This window comes from Heterocephalus glaber, unplaced genomic scaffold, assembly GCF_053883595.1.
Source record: "Heterocephalus glaber isolate CG9 unplaced genomic scaffold, H.glaber_assembly_v1.0 deba00001687, whole genome shotgun sequence".
Lineage (NCBI taxonomy): Eukaryota > Metazoa > Chordata > Mammalia > Rodentia > Bathyergidae > Heterocephalus > Heterocephalus glaber.
In genome coordinates this window covers 21,719,466-21,739,227 of record NW_028258412.1, presented here as the reverse complement: position 1 = coordinate 21,739,227, position 19,762 = coordinate 21,719,466, and the positions used below count along the sequence as shown (strand labels likewise).

Here is a 19,762-nt window from a genome sequence, read left to right as displayed (position 1 = left end):
AGATAGGGTCTCACTAAGTCATTAAGGTGAATAGGCTGGGCTCAAACTCATGATCCTCCTGACTCAGCCTCCCAGAGTTCTGGGGTACAGGTGTGTGGCACCCCATCTGCCTCCACTTTCTATCTATAGCAGTTTCTTCATTAAGGATGTTTAAAATGAATGGTGTCATACAATATATGCTGGTTTTGTTTTGTTTTTTGGTGGTGGTGGTTGTGGGGATTGAAACCAGGGAGCGCTAAACTACAAATTCACCTCTCTGTAACTTAATTTTATTTAGAGGCAAGGTCTCGCTAAATTGCCCAGGTTGACACTAAACTTTCCATCCTCCTGCCTCAGCCTCCTGAGTATCTGGAATCACAGGTGTGCACCATCATGCCTGGCCTTTTGCCTTCTTTTTGTACATTCAGTAAAGCTTTGTGTGTGTTCAGAGCGGTGGGGCAGCCTGATGGGGCCACACAGCTGGGAAGGGGCCGAGCTGGGCTTGGAACCTACGTCTGGCTGTGCAGGGGGCTGGGTCGCCAGCTGCGAGCTCATCCCGCCTGCCTTCTGCCCTGGCCCCTGCAGATGCCCCACGGAAGGCCAGTGTAGACGGCTTCTCGTCCGATTCCTGGCTGGAGATGGAGGAGGAGTCCTGTGAGCAGCAGCCCCAGGAGGAGGAGGGGGAGAAGGAGGAGGAGGGGGATGGCTTGGAGAAGGCGCCCAAGCCTTGCCCTGATGGCCCTGCCTCGCCCGGCGGCACCCCGTCCGAGGAGCAGGAGACCCCAGGGAAGAAGCCCAAGGCACCCGCCACGCACTTCTTCAAAAGGACTTTGTCGAACGAGTCGGAGGACAGCGTCAAGTCGGCCACCGTGCCCGGCGACTACCCGAAGACGCCCACTGGCTCGCCCGCCACTGAGGTGTCTGCCAAGTGGACCCACCTCACCGAGTTTGAGCTGAAGGGGCTGAAGGCCCTGGTGGAGAAGCTCGAGTCCCTCCCTGAGAACAAGAAGTGTGTCCCCGAGGGCATCGAGGACCCCCAGGCACTCCTGGAGGGCGTGAAGGTGGGCCAGGGCTTGGGTTGGCCCCGGGTGGACGCGTGTGCTGGGGCACAGGTGTGACTGGGACCGTGTGCTGCTGCTGGCCTTGGGGACAGCAGGACTTGCTGCTCCATGCAGCTCCAGTGGCTGGCGGGTGGGCGGGCGTCCCAGGTCGGGGGTAACCACCTGGGGCTCAAGGGCGCCGTCTTGGCCAGCGCTTAGCCAGGCAGAAAGAAAGCACGCTGAAAGGTGAGGGGACCACCCAGTCACAGCTTGGAAGGCGGGCTCGATGAGGAGGCGCTGAGGTGCAAGGCTGACTGGCCCATGAACCAGCTGCCTTCTGGGATTGCAGAACGAACTTAACTTTCTTTTTCAGGAGTGAATAGTTCATTTGTTCACTAGGAAATGAGCCAGATGTTTCCTGGGATATAGAAATGAGACTCTTGGGTGTGGTGGCTCACCCCTGTAATCCCAACACTCAGGAGGCTGAGGCAGGAGGATCGATGTGAGTTCAAGGCCAGTCTGAGCTACATAGCAAGACCCTTTCTCAAAAAAAGCAAGAAAAAAAAAGCAAAAAGAAAAGGAAAGAATGGAAGAGCTATTATTATGACTCCCTGGCCCTCGAAGGGCGCAGTGACCAGGGGTGACATCAGGGAGCCTGACAGTGGCACCAGCAGAGGGAGCCAGTGTGCAAACCCGAGTCCAGGTGCCTCACTTGTTTGATGTTTTGCTGCTGGGAGGGTGGAATCCCGGCTTCCCACTACCAACCAGCCGCCCGAGCCGTCACCTCTCTTGGGATAGCAAGCAGCTTCCTGCACAGAGAGAGGGAAGTTTCCAACTGTGGAAACTGCCAGGTCCAGGAACTCCCCAGAGGGTCCCCCACCCTTCCCTGTGAACGGGTCTGTTCCGTGGACTCTGGACGACTTTTGGAGGTTGCTGACCTCTTGTGAGAGTTTGTGGAAATAATGGACTCGCCCCACCAACTCTTCAAAACACACACACACATCCACACGCAGCAGTAGCAGGTCTTGGGTCCCTGAATCTGTTTTTGCTGGACTGTTTTTTTCTTGGTGGCACTTTGGTGTGAACCTAGGCAAGTGCTCTTCTCTGAGCTACGTCCCCCTTTGTTTTGGTACCGGGGATCGAACTCACTACTTTGCGCTTGCAAGCGGTGCCACTGAGCTAAGTCCCCGGCCCCCAGCTGTTATCTTTTAAGGCTGAATGTTCTGGCGCCCGCACCCCGCTGACTGCTCCTGAATGAGAAACCTTAGCATGGGGCCTTCCATGCACGGGGTGCACGGGATCGAGAGTGCCACTGCTGTGTTCCTGAGCACAGGCCGGCGGGAGTCACGTGAGAGCGCGTGGAGCGGTGCCCGGAGGAATCCAGGGTCTCGCACACACCGCCGAGCACACGCTCACCCCTGAGCCGGGGCTCCCTTACCTTGGCCCAGACCGTTTTTCTGTGTCGGGCTTGCACCCCCAAGTCCTGGGGCTTAGGACTCAGACATCTTGGGGATACAGGCAAGCGCAGCAGGTTGGGCCCATGGGGCCTGGCGCCCCGTCCGAGCCGGACGCCATCGCTGCTGGGCTCCCGAGCGGAGCAGCGCGGCACCCATGCCCTCCTCCCCCTCCGCCTCCCTGCCAGCTGCTCCTTGCTCTGCCTCCTTAGCACAGCAGCGGTGGTGTTTTTAGTCTCTGTGTAGACGGAGTTTCTAATTATTGTCGCCCACCCCGGGTCGGGGCGCAGGGGCCGGAGCCACTATTAACTCGGGGCTCTTTGAGGAGAGGAGTTGGCAGAGCAGGGCCGCGGTCCTCTCGGAGGGGCCGGCGCAGGCTGCATCCCCCGCTTCGGAAACCGTGTAGGCTGGGAGTCCGGGCCTCCCTGAGTCTGTGCGCGGGAGCCCGGCCGCAGCCTGGGGAACCAGGAACATGATTCCTCCAGCGCGGCTAGGACACCCCGACACCCCAGCTCGACACCTGGCTCACGGTGTCAGAGAAGGCTTCTCAGGGGGCCAGAGCCTCGGGTGCCCTCTGGTGGCCACCGAGGGGGACACACACACACACACACACACACACGCGCGCGCGCGCGCGCAGTTTTTTGAGGCAGGGTCATATTACATAGTCTAGGCTAGTCTCAAACTCACAGACCTGCCTCAGTCTCAGTGCTGGAATTATAGGCGTGTGCCACCTCAACATCTGTAATCTCAGCACTCAGGAGGCTGAAGCAGGAGCATCGGCACAACTTCAAAGGCAGCCTGGGTTATATCAAGAGTTCAAGGTGCTTGGTTCGGCAGCACATATACTAAAAAGAGTTCAAGGCCAGCCTGAGGTACACTTAGCAAGACTGTGTTAAAAATTTTCTTTTAAATTATTTATCATTATAATTTATTCATTATTTGCTAATACCAGTAAGAACTTTTTGTAACCAGTCATTAATGCTTTCGAGTTATTGGCTCCAGCTCTGATATTGAAATGAGCAGAAATCTTCAAACAGCTCAAAAGAAAACTCCAAGAGCATAGGGCAAGTAGGATGATTTTCAGTCCATGTTCACTCATGTTTGCAAGGTTGTAGACAGCAGACGAGAGCAGCCAGCAAGTACGTTTGGCTTACAGTGATTTCTTTAAAAGTTTAGTTCGCCAGCATTTAAAAATGCAGAAATTTCAAGTAAAACTCTGAGCCTTTGATTTATTGGGGGGGGGGGGCTTTGATTTCTTGTGAAGCTCTGGTGGGACTTTCCTTGCCCTGGAAAGGCAGGAGGTTGGAACTAAGTATGCCGCCTCTTCTGATGGGGCTGTGACCTCCAGCTGTAAGCCCTGCCACTCCCTGCTGCCTAGTTTTTCCTGCCTGGGTCCTTGTCAGCCTCCTAGGGTCTGGGATTGGGCACAGGCGATTGGAAGCCCTGGGTAGGTGTGGCCCTGCTCACCCTTATAGGGCCTGTAGATAAGAAGGAATTGAAAACCTTTGCCAAATATGGGACATCTTTCTGGTAAGCCCTTTTTTGCTCCATGAATTTGGGACAAAGGAGGAAACTTTGGAAAAACAAACAGCAGTATGGGAGGGAGGATGTGAGGTTCCTCTATTAAGAGAAGGTGAAATGGTGATGCAGTTTCCTGCTGGGGGTGGCTTTGGGCTATGAGCGACCTCTGTGATTGGGGACCCTGAGGAATGCCTTCTGCAGAGGGAGTGGCCGAGTACGTTCTTGCTCTGGTTTGCAGGAAATAGGTGAGAATAGCTCATATCTGTATCTTTTTTGTTTGTTTGTTTGTTTGTTTTTTGGTACTGGGGATTGAACTTGGGACCTTGCACTTTCGAGGCAGGCACCGGAACTACTGAGCTAAATCCCCAGCCCTTGTTTGTTTGTTTTTTGAGACAGGGTCTCACTGTGTAGCTCAGTCTGGCCTCAAAGGAATTGTGTAGCCCAGGCTGGCCTGGAACTCCTGGTGATCCTCCTGCCTCAGCCTCCTGAGTTCTGGGATTACAAGAGTACACCTCCACAGCCAGCCCAACTATTCTTAACTGTCCCTGAGGAAATGGTTTTGTACAATCCAAAAATTCCTAGTCAAGCTTCAGGGGAGGTCAGTGCCAGTCCTGTGTCCTTACATAGGCTCTCATCTGGGGGCTGTGGATGAAGTATCTGCGTCCTGGGGCTGAGTAGCTTCAGGATGGAGGTGCCAGAGAGCAGGTTCAGAGCTCCACCTCCCCTGTCTGGGGCCACATCGATGGCTTTTGAGACTTTCCAAGCCTTGGTCACTTCAGCTACAAGTGAGGATGACTCAATGGAGTTGCATTTCACACATGGACAAGGTCTGCAGGTCAGCTGCACACAAGATCCCAGTCTGGTAGAGTCAGAAATACCCTCACAGATCCTTGGAGGCTGAGGCAGGAGGGTACTGTATTGCAGGACTCTCTCAGGAAACTGAACCAAACCAAACATGTACCGGGGGTAGGGTACACGTAGCGCACAGGTGGAAGGCGTGGCAGAATTGGGCTCTGGAGCCTGCGTACACAGGTGAACTTGTGGCCCACAGCAGGATGAGGTGCTGCAAGAGGTCAGTGAGGTTGTGTGCATGAGAGACGCCCTCGGTGTGATCATGGGTGACATTGCATGAGAGACGCCCTCGGTGTGATCATGGGTGACATGTGGACATCACAGGGACGTGTGCCATCTGTCTCCTCGGAGGCTCTCTGGAGAGAGGCTGCTCTGTATTCTGTGGACCCTCGAACCTGGTGGCTCAGTTTCCATGGAGTGGCAGATGCTGGTGGGCACTGATTTTGTGGAGTGTGGGTTACGTCCGGCCTCCAGCCCCTGGGAGACGTCCCTTCACCCTGGGCTAACGTGGCTCCTTTGTTTGTCACAGAATGTCCTGAAGGAACATGCAGAGGATGACCCCAGCCTGGCCGTTACTGGAGTCCCTGTGGTCAGTTGGCCAAAGAAGACTCCAAAGGTAAGTAAGCTTCGAGACACTCGTTACAGGGGAGGCGGCTCCCCCTGCCTTATGCATCTCCTATAAGTGAATATTGCAGCTCTTGGTGGGGGCTCCCCAGTTAAGACAACATTTTTCAGTGATATGTTCATTGCAAGTTTTTGGGCTTTTAAGGGTTCCTTTTACCCAGCTGCTGATGTGGCATTGAGCAGTGGCCCCTGGTGGTCGGTTAGCTAATGATGGAGGCGCCTTGTCCCCCACCTTGGTCAGTAGGTGGATTTTCCCTCTCCCTCTCTTCTTTACTTCTTTCCTTCCTCCTTTCTCCTCCAGCTGCCCCATAGACTGTTTTCCTCCCTTTTGGGGAAAGTAACTTCTTCCTCTTTGTAACTTTTATCAGTGGTCAGCATAAAAATGTCTAGTCAAAGGGGAAAGGACAGAGATACTCAGAAGAGTAATAATGGTTCCATCGGTGAAGACTCACTGGGATTAAATCCCTGCCCAGCCCCCACATCCCTGTCTGTTTAGACTCCAGCAACTCCAGGGGAGGCAACTGTGACTTGCACAGATACAGAAACTGGGCCTTAAGAAGTGAGGTCACTTACAGAACAGAGCAGAGTACTTGAAGGTACGGTGGACAGGAGAGACCAATGTCGCCAGGCGGGGAGAGCAGTGCTGTTTTGTCACACATCCTCCGCAGCGTTGTGGGGCAGAAAGTACATAGCCAGGGCCAGGGATTTAGCTCAGTGGTTTCGCCCCCTGCTGCGCAAGCCCAAGGACCGGAGTTCGATCCCCAGTACCAAAGAAACAAAAAGAAAGTACATAGCCAGCCTCTACCTACCATACATTGGCGTTTGTCTGCACTCAACTTCACCATTTTCTTGGGCAATTTACATGAGCTTTCTTTTTTGTATGTAGTTCAGGCGGGTCTTGAACTCAAGGGATCCTCCTGCCTCAGCTTCCCACGTGCTGGCATTACAGGCCTGTGGTGCCACATCTGGTTTATGTGAGCTTTCTGAACCTGATTTTCCTTGCTTGTAAAAAGGCGTTTGTGGCCCTTGCCTCAGATAGTTGTGAGGGCTGAAGTGAGGGAACACAGGCAAACCCTCGAGAGACCCAGGTTTAGGGCTGTATTTGTAGCTCAGTGGTAGAGCATGTGCTTAGCCTTGGGCTTAAACCCCAGCACCAAAACCAAAAATAAAGTTAGTTGTCACCTAAACAGTCCTGCTGGGTATTCTGCTAGTTTTAGACTTTTTTTGCTATCATTAAAAAAACACCGAAGGGCATGGTGGCCCATGTCTGTAATCTCAGCGCTTGGGAGGCTGCAGCAGGAGGATCCCTGAGAGTTCAAGGTTAGGCTGGCCTCCATAGTGAGTTCAAGGCCATCCTGAACTACATAGCAAGACCCTGTCTCAACCCCCCCCAAAAAAGCACATATGTGACTCCCTTATATTTCTGTAGGGCAGCACTGTTCTAAATGGCTCACTTCTGTCTGATTGTCTCACTGTCTTGCATTCCTAAACGTGGAATTCCTGGGAAAAGGGCAACCACTTGTGAGGTGTTGAATTCTCTTGGAAGCTTAGTGGGAACATAGGTGGAGGAAGGAGTGACAGAGTGTTCCCCTCCTTGTCCCCAGCTCAAGGGACAGGCGGATGATGCAGCCACATGCATTGGTGTGGGTTCCTTGTCATGGCCCAGGCGATGGATGCTTCCACAAGCAGTACCCTGAAACCAGGCAGCTGTGTAAGGCTTTTCCTCTCCGATGCTCTCTGCCCAGCTGAGGAGTTGCCCCTGGGGGATGTTTGGGGTCTGCAGAACCCGGGCTTGTTTTATTGTTTTGTTTTGTTTTTGGTAGTAATAGGGGTGGAACCCAGGGCCCTGTGCATGCTAGGCAAGGGCTGTACCACTGAGTTCCATCCCCAGTCCATTTTATTTTATTTTATGAAATGGTCTTGCTAAATTTCCCAAGTGGGGCTTGAACTTGGTGTCTTCCTGCCTCAGCCTCCCAGGTAACTGAGATTACAGGCCTGCACTGCCATGCCCTGACTAGAACACAGGCTTTTGCGAAGACAGACTCAGGCCCAGGCGTGTTGGTGCATGGCTATGATCCCAGCACTCTGGGAGCCTGAGGCAGGAGGATCCCAAGTTCAAACCCAATCTTGGCAATTTAGTGACCTATGAGACTGTCTCAAAAAAAGGCCTGGAGAAGTAGCTTAGTACTAAGGCTTTGAGTACTAGTACTGCCCAAAAGAAAACAAGGCCACACTGTCCCGTGTAATCTCAGAGTGTGGGGGGCCCTAGCGAACCTGTGGCAGTATGCCCCATCTCCTTGCAGAGACCCCAGCCCACCCTGCGGGGTTTGGCTGCTCCCCCTTTAAGCCAAATCCATGCTCCCTCTCTCCAGAGACGAAACAAGAAGCTGACTTCTGGGGTCACGTCCTTGTCTAAGATCCTGCCAAGGGGGCCTTGTCCAGGCCTGGGTACACAGTGCAGCATGGCCAGGGGTCAGCCCTGGAGCCTCAGCCTGGGTGGGAGAGGGGCGAGGGTGGAGGAAGAAGAGCAGTCGGTTTTTAACAGCACTTCTAATCCACGGTTAGGTCATTTTTGTGCCCTCTGAAAGCAACCTCATCAGTCAGCCTGGGGGGTAGCTCACTGGTAGACCACTTGCTTGGCATGTGCCAGGCCCTAGGTTCTATCCTCAACTCTGCAAGAAAAAAAACAAAATAAAAAACAGCTGGGAGTGGTGACACAGCCCTGTAATCCTAGCACTGAGGAGGCTGAGGCAGGAAGATAGTTGGAGGCCAACCTGGGCTATCTAATGAGTTTAAGGCCAGCCTGGGGTACATAGCAAGACCTTGCCTCAAAAACAAAACAAACCAAGACCAGAAAAAAAAAAAAAAGAGAGAGAGAGAAAGAAACAAGAAACCTCATTTCCCCTCCCCCCCAATATTTCCTCCCCACCGCCTGGGCAACCACTCATCCACTTTCTGTCTTCGTGGGTCTGTGTTCTGGGCAGTTTTTATGATGGACTCATGAATGAATATGTGACCTTTTGCATTTGGCTTATTTGGCTTAGCACCGTGTTTTCGAGGTTCTCCCATAATGTAGCATAGATCAGTCTTTTTTTGTGTGTGGTCAAATAATAATCCACTGTGTGTCAGAACCCATCTTGTTTTTCTTTACTTCTTTCCCTTTTCACTCCCCATGTTCTGTGCATGAATTGCTCTCCTTAGAGGAAGCTAGAGGTGGACGGTTCTCCGTGGTCCTGCCGAGGACAGGGTGGCTCACAGAGGCCAGCCGGGGCCCCCAGCCCGCATGGCTTGGAGCATCGGGGTGTTCTCCCGCCTGTGCCCGAGCCTTGCAGGGCTTCCGTGAGAACCGCTGAAACGTGGCAGGGGGAGGGGAGGCTGGTGCTGTGTGTCTGCGTTTCCTGCCGCTGGGGTTCAAAAGTTAACAGGAAAGGAAGGAGTAACCGAAAGACTGGCCGCCCGGGCCACCCCTGGTCTCCGGTTCCCAGGTTCGCAGGCAGCTTCCTCCCGATCGTGTGCAGGCTGGGTTGAAAGATCAAGAGTGCTCATTGAGGCTGCCAGGATGCAGGCTGGGAGCGGGGTCTGACCGGGTCGGGTTACTGAACGAGTAATTAATGCTCCATGATGATTAGCAAGAAATGCTTTGATCTCCCACCTTACTGCAGAAGAACAAAGCGCTTTTCTGGAACTGATTAGGCGCCGTGAGGTCACTTCTGATGCGGTGTCCTTCAAACCCAAGATGCACTGAATCACAGCCTGTTGCTGGGCGCCCGGTGGCCGTTTCTGTGAGTGGTGCTGGATTTGTTTTAATCTGTCTGCACTCTGGGCGCTTCCTGTTAGGACCAGGTGGCAGGCTTTAGGGGACCCTTCAGTGACCCGAGGGGCAAGGCCAGGGAACTGAGCTTATTTGAAGCCCGGCCTCTGACCTTGGCCTGATTAGCGAGCTGGCCTTCTGCCCGGCAGCTGGACACTTCTGCTGCCTGGCCTGCTGGTCCCATCCCAGAGGAGGCATAGAGAACGGAGGGGAGACGAGTCACTGCTGCCTGTAACGAGCGAATCCTCAAGGGCCCTGCTGCCTGAGCCATTGTCTCCAGGGGCCAAACCAGGCGCCACTTGACCTGCAGTCACAGGCAGGTCAGGAGTGTAGGACAAGGGTGTAGGACCAGTCCTCTGGATCAGCTTTCTTTTTTTTTTTTTGGTACCGGGGATCAAACTCGGGTCCTTGTGCTTTCGAGGCAGGCAGCGGAACCACTGAGCTAAATACCTGGCCTTGGATCAGCTTTCTTATGGTGACATCCTGGGATACAAGAGAGAGGGACACACATCCCCGGTCCCATGTCACCCACAGTTTTGCCTTGTTTCTCTTCCCCTGCAGTGAGGCAGGTAGATCTGGGAGATCTGATCAGTCTGGGGCCCCTTGGATGTGACACGAAGCCTGTCCCTGAAGGGCAGGCATGTCTTTCAGTAAAGACCCCCTGTACATCCTGCCTTGTCTCTGCCCTCCTCTCAATTCCTATCAGCTGTGGTGATTGATGATGTAAGCTTGACGAGGAGGAAGGTGGCCGGTGACAGTGGCTGCTGTTTATTGTTCCCTACTCAGGGCCTTTCCATTTCCTAGGAAGGCAGTGTGGTCTAATGAGGGCAAGTCTTCAGGATGGAGGCCTCAGCTTCACCTGGGGGACTTGTTTTTAAAAAAAATACAGCTTAGGGCCAGGATTTAGCTCAGTGGTTCTGCCACCTGCTTCGCAAGCATAAGGTCCCAAGTTCGATCCTCAGTATCAAACAAAACAAAACAAAACAAAAAGATACAGCTTCCTGGGGCTTACCAGACATCGTGACATCGTGATTCAGTAGGTTTGAGGTGAGGGGTGGGAATGTGCACTTACTAAATGCTTCCAGGTCATTCTTATGAAATACCAGGATGTGCTTTGGGGTCTGATGCACCTGAGGTTTGACTCCTGACACTACCACCGACTAGCTGTACAGTCTTGGGCAAGTCTAAGTCTCAGTTTGGTCATCTGTGAGAGGGGGCTAATAGCATGATTCTGGCAGGGTTGGTGAGATGGTATAGATATGTCTCTAGTAGGCCATCGCTTTGTGGTGGCCTTTATCATTTTTGGAATTAGGGTTTATAAGTCAGCTATAGCCCTTCTGGGATCTGCCCACCCAGAAGGCATGAGGAAGCACTCCGTAGAAGTGGAGGATACAGAAAGAGGGATGAAGGGAGGGGAGGGGCAGAGTGGTCCAGAGACATTCTCTAAATTAGGATTTGCTTGTGTAAAACTTGTTCTCAACTGAGCATGGTGGTGCATACCTGTAATCCCAGTATTTGGGGGTCTGAGGCAGGAGGATTACAAGTTCGAGGCCAGCCTGGGCAATGTAGTGACTTAGGGAGACCCTGTCTCAAAGAGGGGTGTCTGGGGATGTAACTCAGTGAGAAGGCCCTGGGTTCAACCCCTAGTACCCCCTCCCCCCAAAAGAAGCCCTTAATCTCAAAGGAGAGCTCAGTGGCTTGATGTCCTTACACTATGTGATCTTGACTGCTGAAATGGGCTGGCGTATCCCACGGGGAAGGGAGTGGTGTAAGAATAACCTCCTTTACCCTTCTCTCGGCAGAAACCTCTCAGAGTGAGGCCCAGGCCCTGCTGCAGGCAGGCAGAGGTTGCCCACACGTGCGCCTCTGGGGCCGTCACCCATAGGGACAGAGTAGACAGAGAGGGTGTCAGAGGTGAGGTTGTCAGGTGTCCAGGCCTTGGGACAGCCTCGTGGGAAGGCAGCCTTCACAGGGACTGCACAGCTCTGTGTGCAGGGAGGCTGCAGGCAGCAGCAGCCCCTGGGCGAGGACAGGCGCATGGGCGGGCAGAGCAAGGCAGAGGGAGCAGGCTGAGCTGGGGCGGGTGCAGCAAGCACTCTGGATGTGGCATCTGAGGGGCTTCCCAGTGACCCGAGTCATCTGGGGGCCTGGTAGCTCCTTAGGATGGAATAGATCCCCTGATGAAGGGAGGCCCCCAGAGGTCAGTTTTCGGAGCATGAGCAAGGGAAGAATCTAGGTGACCGGTCATTGGAAGGGAGGCAACCGTTAGCTTTCTGAGACTGTGAGAAATACCTGGAGGAGCAGCCTCAGAGGAGGACAGGTTGATCTTGGTTCACAGTTCTGCAGCAGTGGCTCTTAATGTTTGAGCCACCTCCCACTGGTGCCAAGCTGAGGCTGAAGCCTTTAACATGGAGACTTTCGGGGGGACAGTCTAGGTCCAAACTGTAGCACCCCAGTGTGCTACTCAGGTGTCTGATCAGTTTACGAGGCTGAGATTCCACATGTGTGGAACTGTATTATTCTGTACCTGCTGGTGTGCCAGATGGCAGGGACCCTGACCAAGCCCTCTTCCCGTCCTTTTAGTGGAGTGAACTGAAGCCAGAAAGTGGAACTACGTAGTCCAGGCTGGCCTAGGAACTCACCCAGGCCCAGGCTGGCCTTGAATCACAGCGATGCTTCTGCCTCAGCTTCCTGAGTGCTGGGACTACAGGTGTGTGACACCACACCCTGCTCTTCCTGCGCTTTTTAGCCCTTTGGGCAGACCTTCATGAGAGCTACGTGGAGGAGACTAGAGTCACCTGACAGGTGCACTCTGAGGCAACACTATCTTCCCGTTTCTGTTTCTGTACAATAAGCTCGTGCCTGTTTTGAGGTCGGTTGAGTGTGACGTTTGTCAGAATTTTGTGCTTTTCTTGTTGGTGATTTCACTGTTTAAATGGCCCCAAGTGGAGGGCCACCAACGAGGTCCAGCTGGCTGTCAAGAGCTCAGTGGCCAGGAAGGAGTGAGTGATCCACGCGGAAAAGGAGCCCTCATCCAAAACCCAAGCACAGCTGGATTCTGGATAGGTCAGAGGCACTAAGCCCAGCATCTCCTGTGGGCACAGTGGCTCCGCTTCACTGTGGCAGTGTTGGCAGTGACTTCTTAGGACATAGTTACCTTTCGTCTGGACAGTCAGCTGCGAGTCTTTGTTGCTTACCTTCTTCTTTCCTTCCTTTTCTTCGTCTGTTCCACAAATGACCCAGTGACCAGCATTCACATATACATGGCCCTGCACCAGGTACTGATGTGGATTTCTTCTTCTTCTTGTTGTTTCTTGCAGTACTGGGTCCTTACACTGAGCTACCTCTACAGCCTCTTTTTTTTTTTTTTTTTGGTACCAGAGATCGAACACTGGTCCTTCTGCTTGCGCAGCAGGCGCCGAAACCACTGAGCTAAATCCCTGGCCCCTCTTTTTTTTTTTTAATTTTAATTTTAATTTTAATTTCTGTTTCTATTTCTATTTTTATTTTTAGAGAGGATCTAAGTTGTGAAGTTGCCCAGGCTGGCTTGAACCTATGATCCTCCTGCCTCAGCCTCCTAGAGTACTGGGATTACACATATGCCCCACCATGTCTTTATTACTGTGTTTTGTGGCAGGCTTTTGCTAAATTGCCCAGGCTAGGCTCAAACTTGCCATCCTCCCACCACAGCCTTCCGAGTAGCTGGGATTATAGGTGTGTGCCTGGCCTGATTTATTCTTTGTCCTGATAGAGTTTATTTAGTTTATGGCAGGCACAAATGAATCGTGAGTGTGGTAAATGCCAGGTGGAAAATGAAAGGGCACAGTGGGCAAGAGCAGCACAACTCAGGACTCTGGTTTGGACTCAAGGAGCCATGGTGCAGGAGGTCTCTCAGGGAGGGTCCTAGAGCTGAGGCTTGAAGGAAAGGGAAGTAGAGGCGCAGAGACCTATGGGAGTATCCTGATGGGAGAGCCCGGAGAGGTCTGGAAAACAGGCTGGGCAGGCAGGCTCTGCGATAGTGACGGCCTTGGTAAAGATTTTAGATTTGGTCCTGAGAGCCAGAGAAACATTTCTTTTTGGAGGGTGATTTTTACCAATGGTGATAAAGTATCTGTGCCACTCTAGGCTCAGGCCCCGCTCTCCTCCCTGTGGTCTCTCACTGAAACTTTTTTTTTTGGTACTGGGGATTGAACCCAGGTCCTTCATACTGAGCAACATCACCAGCCCTTTTTATGTTTTCAGACAGGGTCTACCTGAGTTGCCTAGGCTGGGCTGGGATTTGGTGATCCTCCTGCCTCAGCCTCCCAGAATGCTGGGATTACAGGCACCTGCTGCCACACCAACTATACTTTACTTATATTTTTATTTTTTTAATTTATTCATTTTTTTGGTACCAGGGATCGAACTTGGGACCTTGTGGTTTCGAGGCAGGCAGCAGAACTACTGAGCTAAATCCCCGGCCCTTTTATATTTTACTTATATTTTTTGTTTGTTTGTTTTTTGAGACAGAGTCTTGCTTTGTAGTTCATATGTCCTTGAATTCATAGCCCCAGCTTGGCTTCCAACTCTGAGATCTTCCCACCTCCTACTTCCCAGGGGTGTGTGCCACCACGAACAGCTAAGTTCCTAAACTTTTGATGTGACCAGGTTTTAGTTCGCCAGGGCCTCAATAAAAGCAACACAGACCATGTGGCTTACAGGACAGCAGTTTATTGTCTCAGCTCAGAATCCTGAAGTCCACAGTCAGGAGGTCGGCAGGGCTGGTTCCTCTCTGTAGCTTGCAGGTGACTGACATCTCCCCATGTCTTCATCGTCTTCCCTCTGTATGTGACTTTGTCCCCATTTCCTCGTTTTATAAGGACATCAGTCCTACTGGATCACATCCACCCCGACACCTTTGAAGTTGTCTGAATTCAGTCACGGGTGGTTCCAGGGAATTGTGGAGTGGAGGCTGCCAGCCTCTAACCTTGTCAGCGCTTTGCCATCCTCTTTCAAATCATGTCCCGCCCAGTCCTGCGCCTGGCCGCCAACTGCAGCTTAGGATCGCTGCTCAGCACAGAGGAACTGAGTCCTGTGTTCCACTTCCTTCCGTCATCTCTGCTCATCCCATTCCCTTCTCAGAGTACATACCCTCTCCACTCCAGGCACATGGCCACATCCAGCTCTCCACCACTTTTAGGAGACTATTGTGCTTATTAATTCTCCTTATTCATTTATATCCTGTCATTGCGTTACTGGGTTTGCGGTGCTGGACTCTCCTTTTGAAGGTGCTTTCTAGGTTCCTTTTGACCTGAGCAAAGAATTGATTAAGACAAGTGCAAGCAGTAGCAAAGTTTTATTTTATTTTATTTTTGGTACCGGGGATTGAACTCAGGATCTTGTGCTTTTGAGGCAGGTGGAGGCACCACTGAGCTAAATCCCTGGCTGTAGCAAAGTTTTATTAAAGGTAGGAAAAGAAACAGACTCTGCAGAGCGAGTTTAGGCCAAGTAAAAGTAGGAAAAGTGCTGTACACTGTACAGCATGAGGGCAGGTTGCCATGGAAGAGAGAACACAGTGGCAAAAACTCGACGTGCATTGTCCTTTTTGTATTCCTCAGGCCAAGCTCAGGTCTAAGCCGTCTTTTGGAAAGCCTGCCTGAGTTCTCTCGAGAAGTCCACGGACAGGGCTGTGGAAACTGTTCTGTGCATGTTTTGGGATTTGAAATTAACAAACCACGCCCACCTTCTCAGCCATCTTCGCTATGCCCTAATCTCCTGTCTCACTTGCAGGATTGCTGCCAGAGAGCAAGGGCTCCGGAAATAGTTGTTGAATGAATGAACTCCATAGCAAGATTTTCCCAGCGCTTCTAGAAGATGAAGTTATAGTCAGTGTCTTCTCTTTACTCTCTTCACCTGCTGCCAAAATGCTTCTGAGTCCTCTTTGGTGGCTTAACTCCTTGAACTTTTGTGTTCCAGTTCCAGCCAGCTGCTAAAACCAACATTAATTGGAAGAGACCTAAAAAGACTTCAACACTCCCTGGGCCCCTTTGCCCCTCAAATTGAGGCTTCCTCTTTGTCCTGCTGGACTTGGGGAGATCTTACCACATCTGGAATTTTTCAGCCATTATTTGTATCCTTTAGAACTATATTATGGAACTTTAAGACAATATCCAGCTGAAATAACCTATAATTAAAGTCCATAGACAAGGATTTCGTTTTTAGTCTGATAGCCTGCTTAGTTGTCTGTGTTAATAATGCCAAAGACAAATTTTTGGAAAGTAATTGAGATTTTTGAGAGTGCCTGGCTTTGGTGGAATTATTAGAAACCCTGGCAGGCATTGCAGTTGTTTGCCATTACTGTGTTTTTGTCTCTGGAACAATGGCTAATCCCATGGACATTTTTTGTCACCAGATGCTATGAAATATAGAGAATAAGGTTTGTTTCTCCCCCTTTTCACTCTCTAATTTGATTTTGTTAGGAAGATGGGTGTGCATTTGACCACATGATGGCTTTAGATAACCAGACCTTCCAGTTTAGATGATCTAGAGAAAAATAATAAAACCTGCTGGAAATCAGTGGCCTTTCCCTCCAGGAACACAGTAATTAAGCAGCAAAGTACTGCTCCTAAAGTTCAGAAGTAATCTCACTTATAAAAGTAATTTTTACTTTATTTTATTTTTACCATTTAGATTCTTTTCCCTTCAGTTAAAGTATGTAAGACAAGATGGCAGGAGTGGGTGTGGGATGAGCCTTAGTGTTCCTAGCATTCGATTTCTTCTGGGGGATATTCTCTCTTTTTCTTTTCTTTTTTGAGACAGGGTCTCACTTCATAGTTCAGGCTGGCCTTGAACTCACTCTGTAGCCCAGGCTGGCCTCAAACTCGTAGTGATCCTTTTGCCTCAGCCTCCTGAGTGCTGGGATTACAGGTGTGTACCACTGAGGCCACTTCTCTTCTTTCCTTTTTTTGAGACCCATCTCTCTGTGTAGCCCAGGCTGGCCTTGAACTCAGGCAATCTTCCTGCCTCAGCCTCTAGAGTGCTGAGATTGCAGGTGTGTTCCACCACACCTGGCTTCTTTTATTTCTTTTAAAAAATTAAAACTTGGGCTGGGAATTTAGCTCAGTGGTTCTGGCACCATCCTTGAAAGTGCAAGGTCCCGAGTTCGATCCCCAGTACCCCAGAAAAAAAAAATTAAAACTGTGGTAGCATCTGTAATCCCAGCTGCTCAGGAGGCTGGGGCAGGGAGATCTCAAGTTTGAGGCCAGCCTGGGCAATTTAGTGTGACTTTGTCTGAACATAAATTTTAAAAGGGCTGCAGTGTAGTTCACTGGTACAGGATTTGCATGGTTTCAATCCCCAGCACACCTCCCCATGGGAAAAAAAATACATTCACACTGAACTATCATTATTGTTTCTAGAAATCTTTTTGTTGTTGTTGTTCTTGAGACAGAGTCTCACTGTGTACTTCATGCTGGCCTTGAACTCATTATGTAGCCCAGGCTGGCCTTGAACTCTCGGAGATCCTCCTGCCTCAGCTTCCCAGGTGCTGGAATTACAGGCATGCACCACCACGCCCAGCTGTTTCTAGAATGCTTATCCCAAGTTGAAGCTCTGTCTCAAGTAAACACTAAGACCCCAGCCTCCTCCACTACTCTCCTTTCTGTCTATGAATTTGCCAACTCCAGGGCCTTCACATAGATAGAGCCATATGGTTTTGTTCTTTTGGGACTGGCTTATTTCACTTGTGATAATGTTCTCAGAGTTCATCACACTTGCCCAGGGCTGCAGTTTTTTTTTTTAGGCTGAATTCCCTCTTGTGTCTTTCCATTGCGCTTGCCCACCACATTTGGTTTACCGGTTCATCTGTCAGTGAATGCCTGGGTTTCGTTCACCACAAACATCTGAGTTCTTTCTTTCTTTTTTTATTTTTTTCTCTGCGTTCTTTCTCTCACTGGGTACTTTGACTATGCACCCAGAAGTGGGATTCCTAGGTCTCATGGTAACTCTGTAACTTTTTGAAGAACAGCTGTGAAGAACGACTCAGTAATGGCTGCACTGTACACTCCCACCAACAGGGCACAGGTTCCAGATTCTCTACATCCTAACGACACTTAGTATTATTTTTCCTCCCCTCCCCTCTTTGTTTCTTTGACAATAGCCATCTTTTTTCTTTTTTTTTTTTGGTACCGGTGATCGAACTCAGGACCTTCCGCTTGCAAGGCAGGCGGCGGAACCACTGAGCTAAATCCCCAGCCTCGATAATAGCCATCTTACTGAGTGTGGAGTGGTAGCTGTTACTTCTGTTTAACTCACTTTGTTTTATTTGCATCTCTGAAAAAAGAAAAAAAGAATATTTTTCTGTAGCCAAAATGACCTTATTACTCCTAACAAAATTTCTATCTTTTCAGGCCCGGGATTTAGCTCAGTGGTTCCGCCACCTGCCTTGCAAGCAGAAGGTCCTGAGTTCAATCGCTGCTACCAAAAAAATTTTTTTCTTTCTTTTTTTTTTCTTTCCATACCAGGGATTGAACTCAGGACCTTGTGCTTGCAAGACAGGCACGGCGCCACTGACCTAAATCCTGGCCCCCAAATTTATTTCTTAATACCACCTAACTCCCAGTCATATTTAGTGTGTTAGGCCGTTTTTCATCACTGTGATCAATTTCAAGGAGGAAGAATTTGTTTGGGCTCATGGTTTCACAGGTTTCAGTCCATGGCCTGCCAGCCCCATGGCTTTTAGGCTTTTAGGCTATGGCAGAAGCATGTTGGAAGCTTGTGGTAGAAAAAGGCTGCTCATATCAGGGCAGCCAGGAGGCCGAGAAGGAGAGAAGGAGCAAAGAAGAAGAGGTGGGGCTGCGATAGCATCCCCAAGGTCATGCTCCTTGACGTACTGCTTGCAACTGGACGCCACTTTCTAAGCTCCCACTAGGATCTCACTGATGAAGGAGAGTCCTCATGACCCAGTTGCTTTCAACAGTCCCACTGAAACATGAGGCTCTCGGGGGACATTTTAGAAGTGAACCATAACACTTAGATTTCCCAAATTATCTTTTACAACTGCTTTGTCCACACTACTAGGTTCATACATGGAATTGGTTCTTAATAAATACAATGATGCCTTGGTTCAGGAACTTGATTTGCTTCATGATTTGGGGGAAGATGGCCCTGTTTGTGTTTGTGTGGGGAAGATGGCTGTGGTCCTGTTTGTCACCTGATGTGGAGTTTGTGAACTGAAGGAAAATTTTGTTGAACGCTTTTGTTTGAGAACAGAAGTGTTGGTGAACCGAGGCATGACTGTACTCTCTTGTAGTCTGTACTTTTCTTAACATGGTGATTTGTAGCAAATGCGAAGCCATGTGCTTCCTAGGATACCCCACTTACATATTTATTTGATTGTGTCCTTGTAGCGTTGTTTAAGCTTGTACTAGTTCTCTTTTAATTTCTGGAAGCTGGAATTAGATTCAAAGTCTAGTTCAGATTAAAGTAAATAGTGTAGCTGGTTAAAGTGATGGCAGTGCAATCCTCTGTTATTCATTTATTCTCTTCTTCCTGAAAACCTGAATGGGTCTGTGTTGTCCTGTTCTGCCAACCATTCCTTGTTAGCTTCACGTTTTGATCATTTGTTCCTCTATCAATTTTTTTTTCTTCTGTTTTTTTTGGTGTGTGTGTGACAGAGTCTCGATTTGTAGTTTAGACTGGCCTTGAACTCACTTTGTAGCCCAGGCTGGCATCAAATTTGGTAATCCTCCTGCCTCAGCCTCCCAAGTGCTGGGATTATAGGCGTGCACCACCACAACCAGCTTCAATCATTTTATCCAGAGCTGCAGGATGATCTTTGGAGCTCATCCTTCCTCCTTTTATGTGAGCCAGCTGGCAACCTTGGCCTCTCTTAAATTTGCTCCTAGGGCAGGTATGGTGATGCACGCCTGGCAAGCCTGTAATCCCAGCACTTGGGAGGCTGAGGGAGGAGAATCCCTTGAGTTTGAGGCCAGCCTGGGCTACATAGTGAGTTCAAGACCAGCCTGAACTACATAGTGAGACCTTATCTCAAAACAAAACAAAACACACTTCTTCTGATGTCTCTTTAAATGCCTGTGTTTAAAGGAAGGTTTTGGCTTAGTAGACTCTTCAGGTGCTGACAGATGAGTGTGGTCAGGGATTTTCTGATTTGAGTGTAGTGCATTGTGATCAATCCAGAGTGGGGTTTAGAGGCAAATTAGCCCACTGGAGCCTTTTTTTTTTTTTTTTTAATGAAGAGAGAGAGGCCCGAAGCAGGAGAGAGGGCCCCCGCAGGTCGGTGTTAGTTTTCCGTCCTACCCCTCTGAGCCTTGTGTATTTGAGAGGCTGGGAGCGTTGAGGGTCCCGTCAGCCCCCCGCAGTGACCATTAGCAGCTCGTTCCAGAGGTGATTGAAGTGGCTCTTGGGTTTGGTTATTTCTGCTGCCTGGCTCCTAGCTAGGCTGCCTTTTAGGAGAGGGAGCCTGAGCCTCAGGGGAGGACGGC

The 19,762-nt window shown here is 50.4% G+C and overlaps 1 protein-coding gene across 16 annotated transcripts in view; it reads left to right on the top strand.

Annotated features, from left to right (window-relative positions):
- Kdm2b (lysine demethylase 2B) overlaps window positions 1-19,762 on the top strand; it is a 111,706-nt gene that overhangs the window by 55,540 nt on the left and 36,404 nt on the right. For all 16 annotated transcript variants that reach the window (XM_087198300.1, XM_004843847.4, XM_087198296.1 and 13 more), the window contains 2 exons: window positions 565-1,040; window positions 5,376-5,462. In XM_087198300.1, coding sequence (XP_087054426.1) covers window positions 565-1,040; window positions 5,376-5,462 — 563 coding nt within the window. The remainder of the gene's footprint in view (window positions 1-564; window positions 1,041-5,375; window positions 5,463-19,762) is intronic.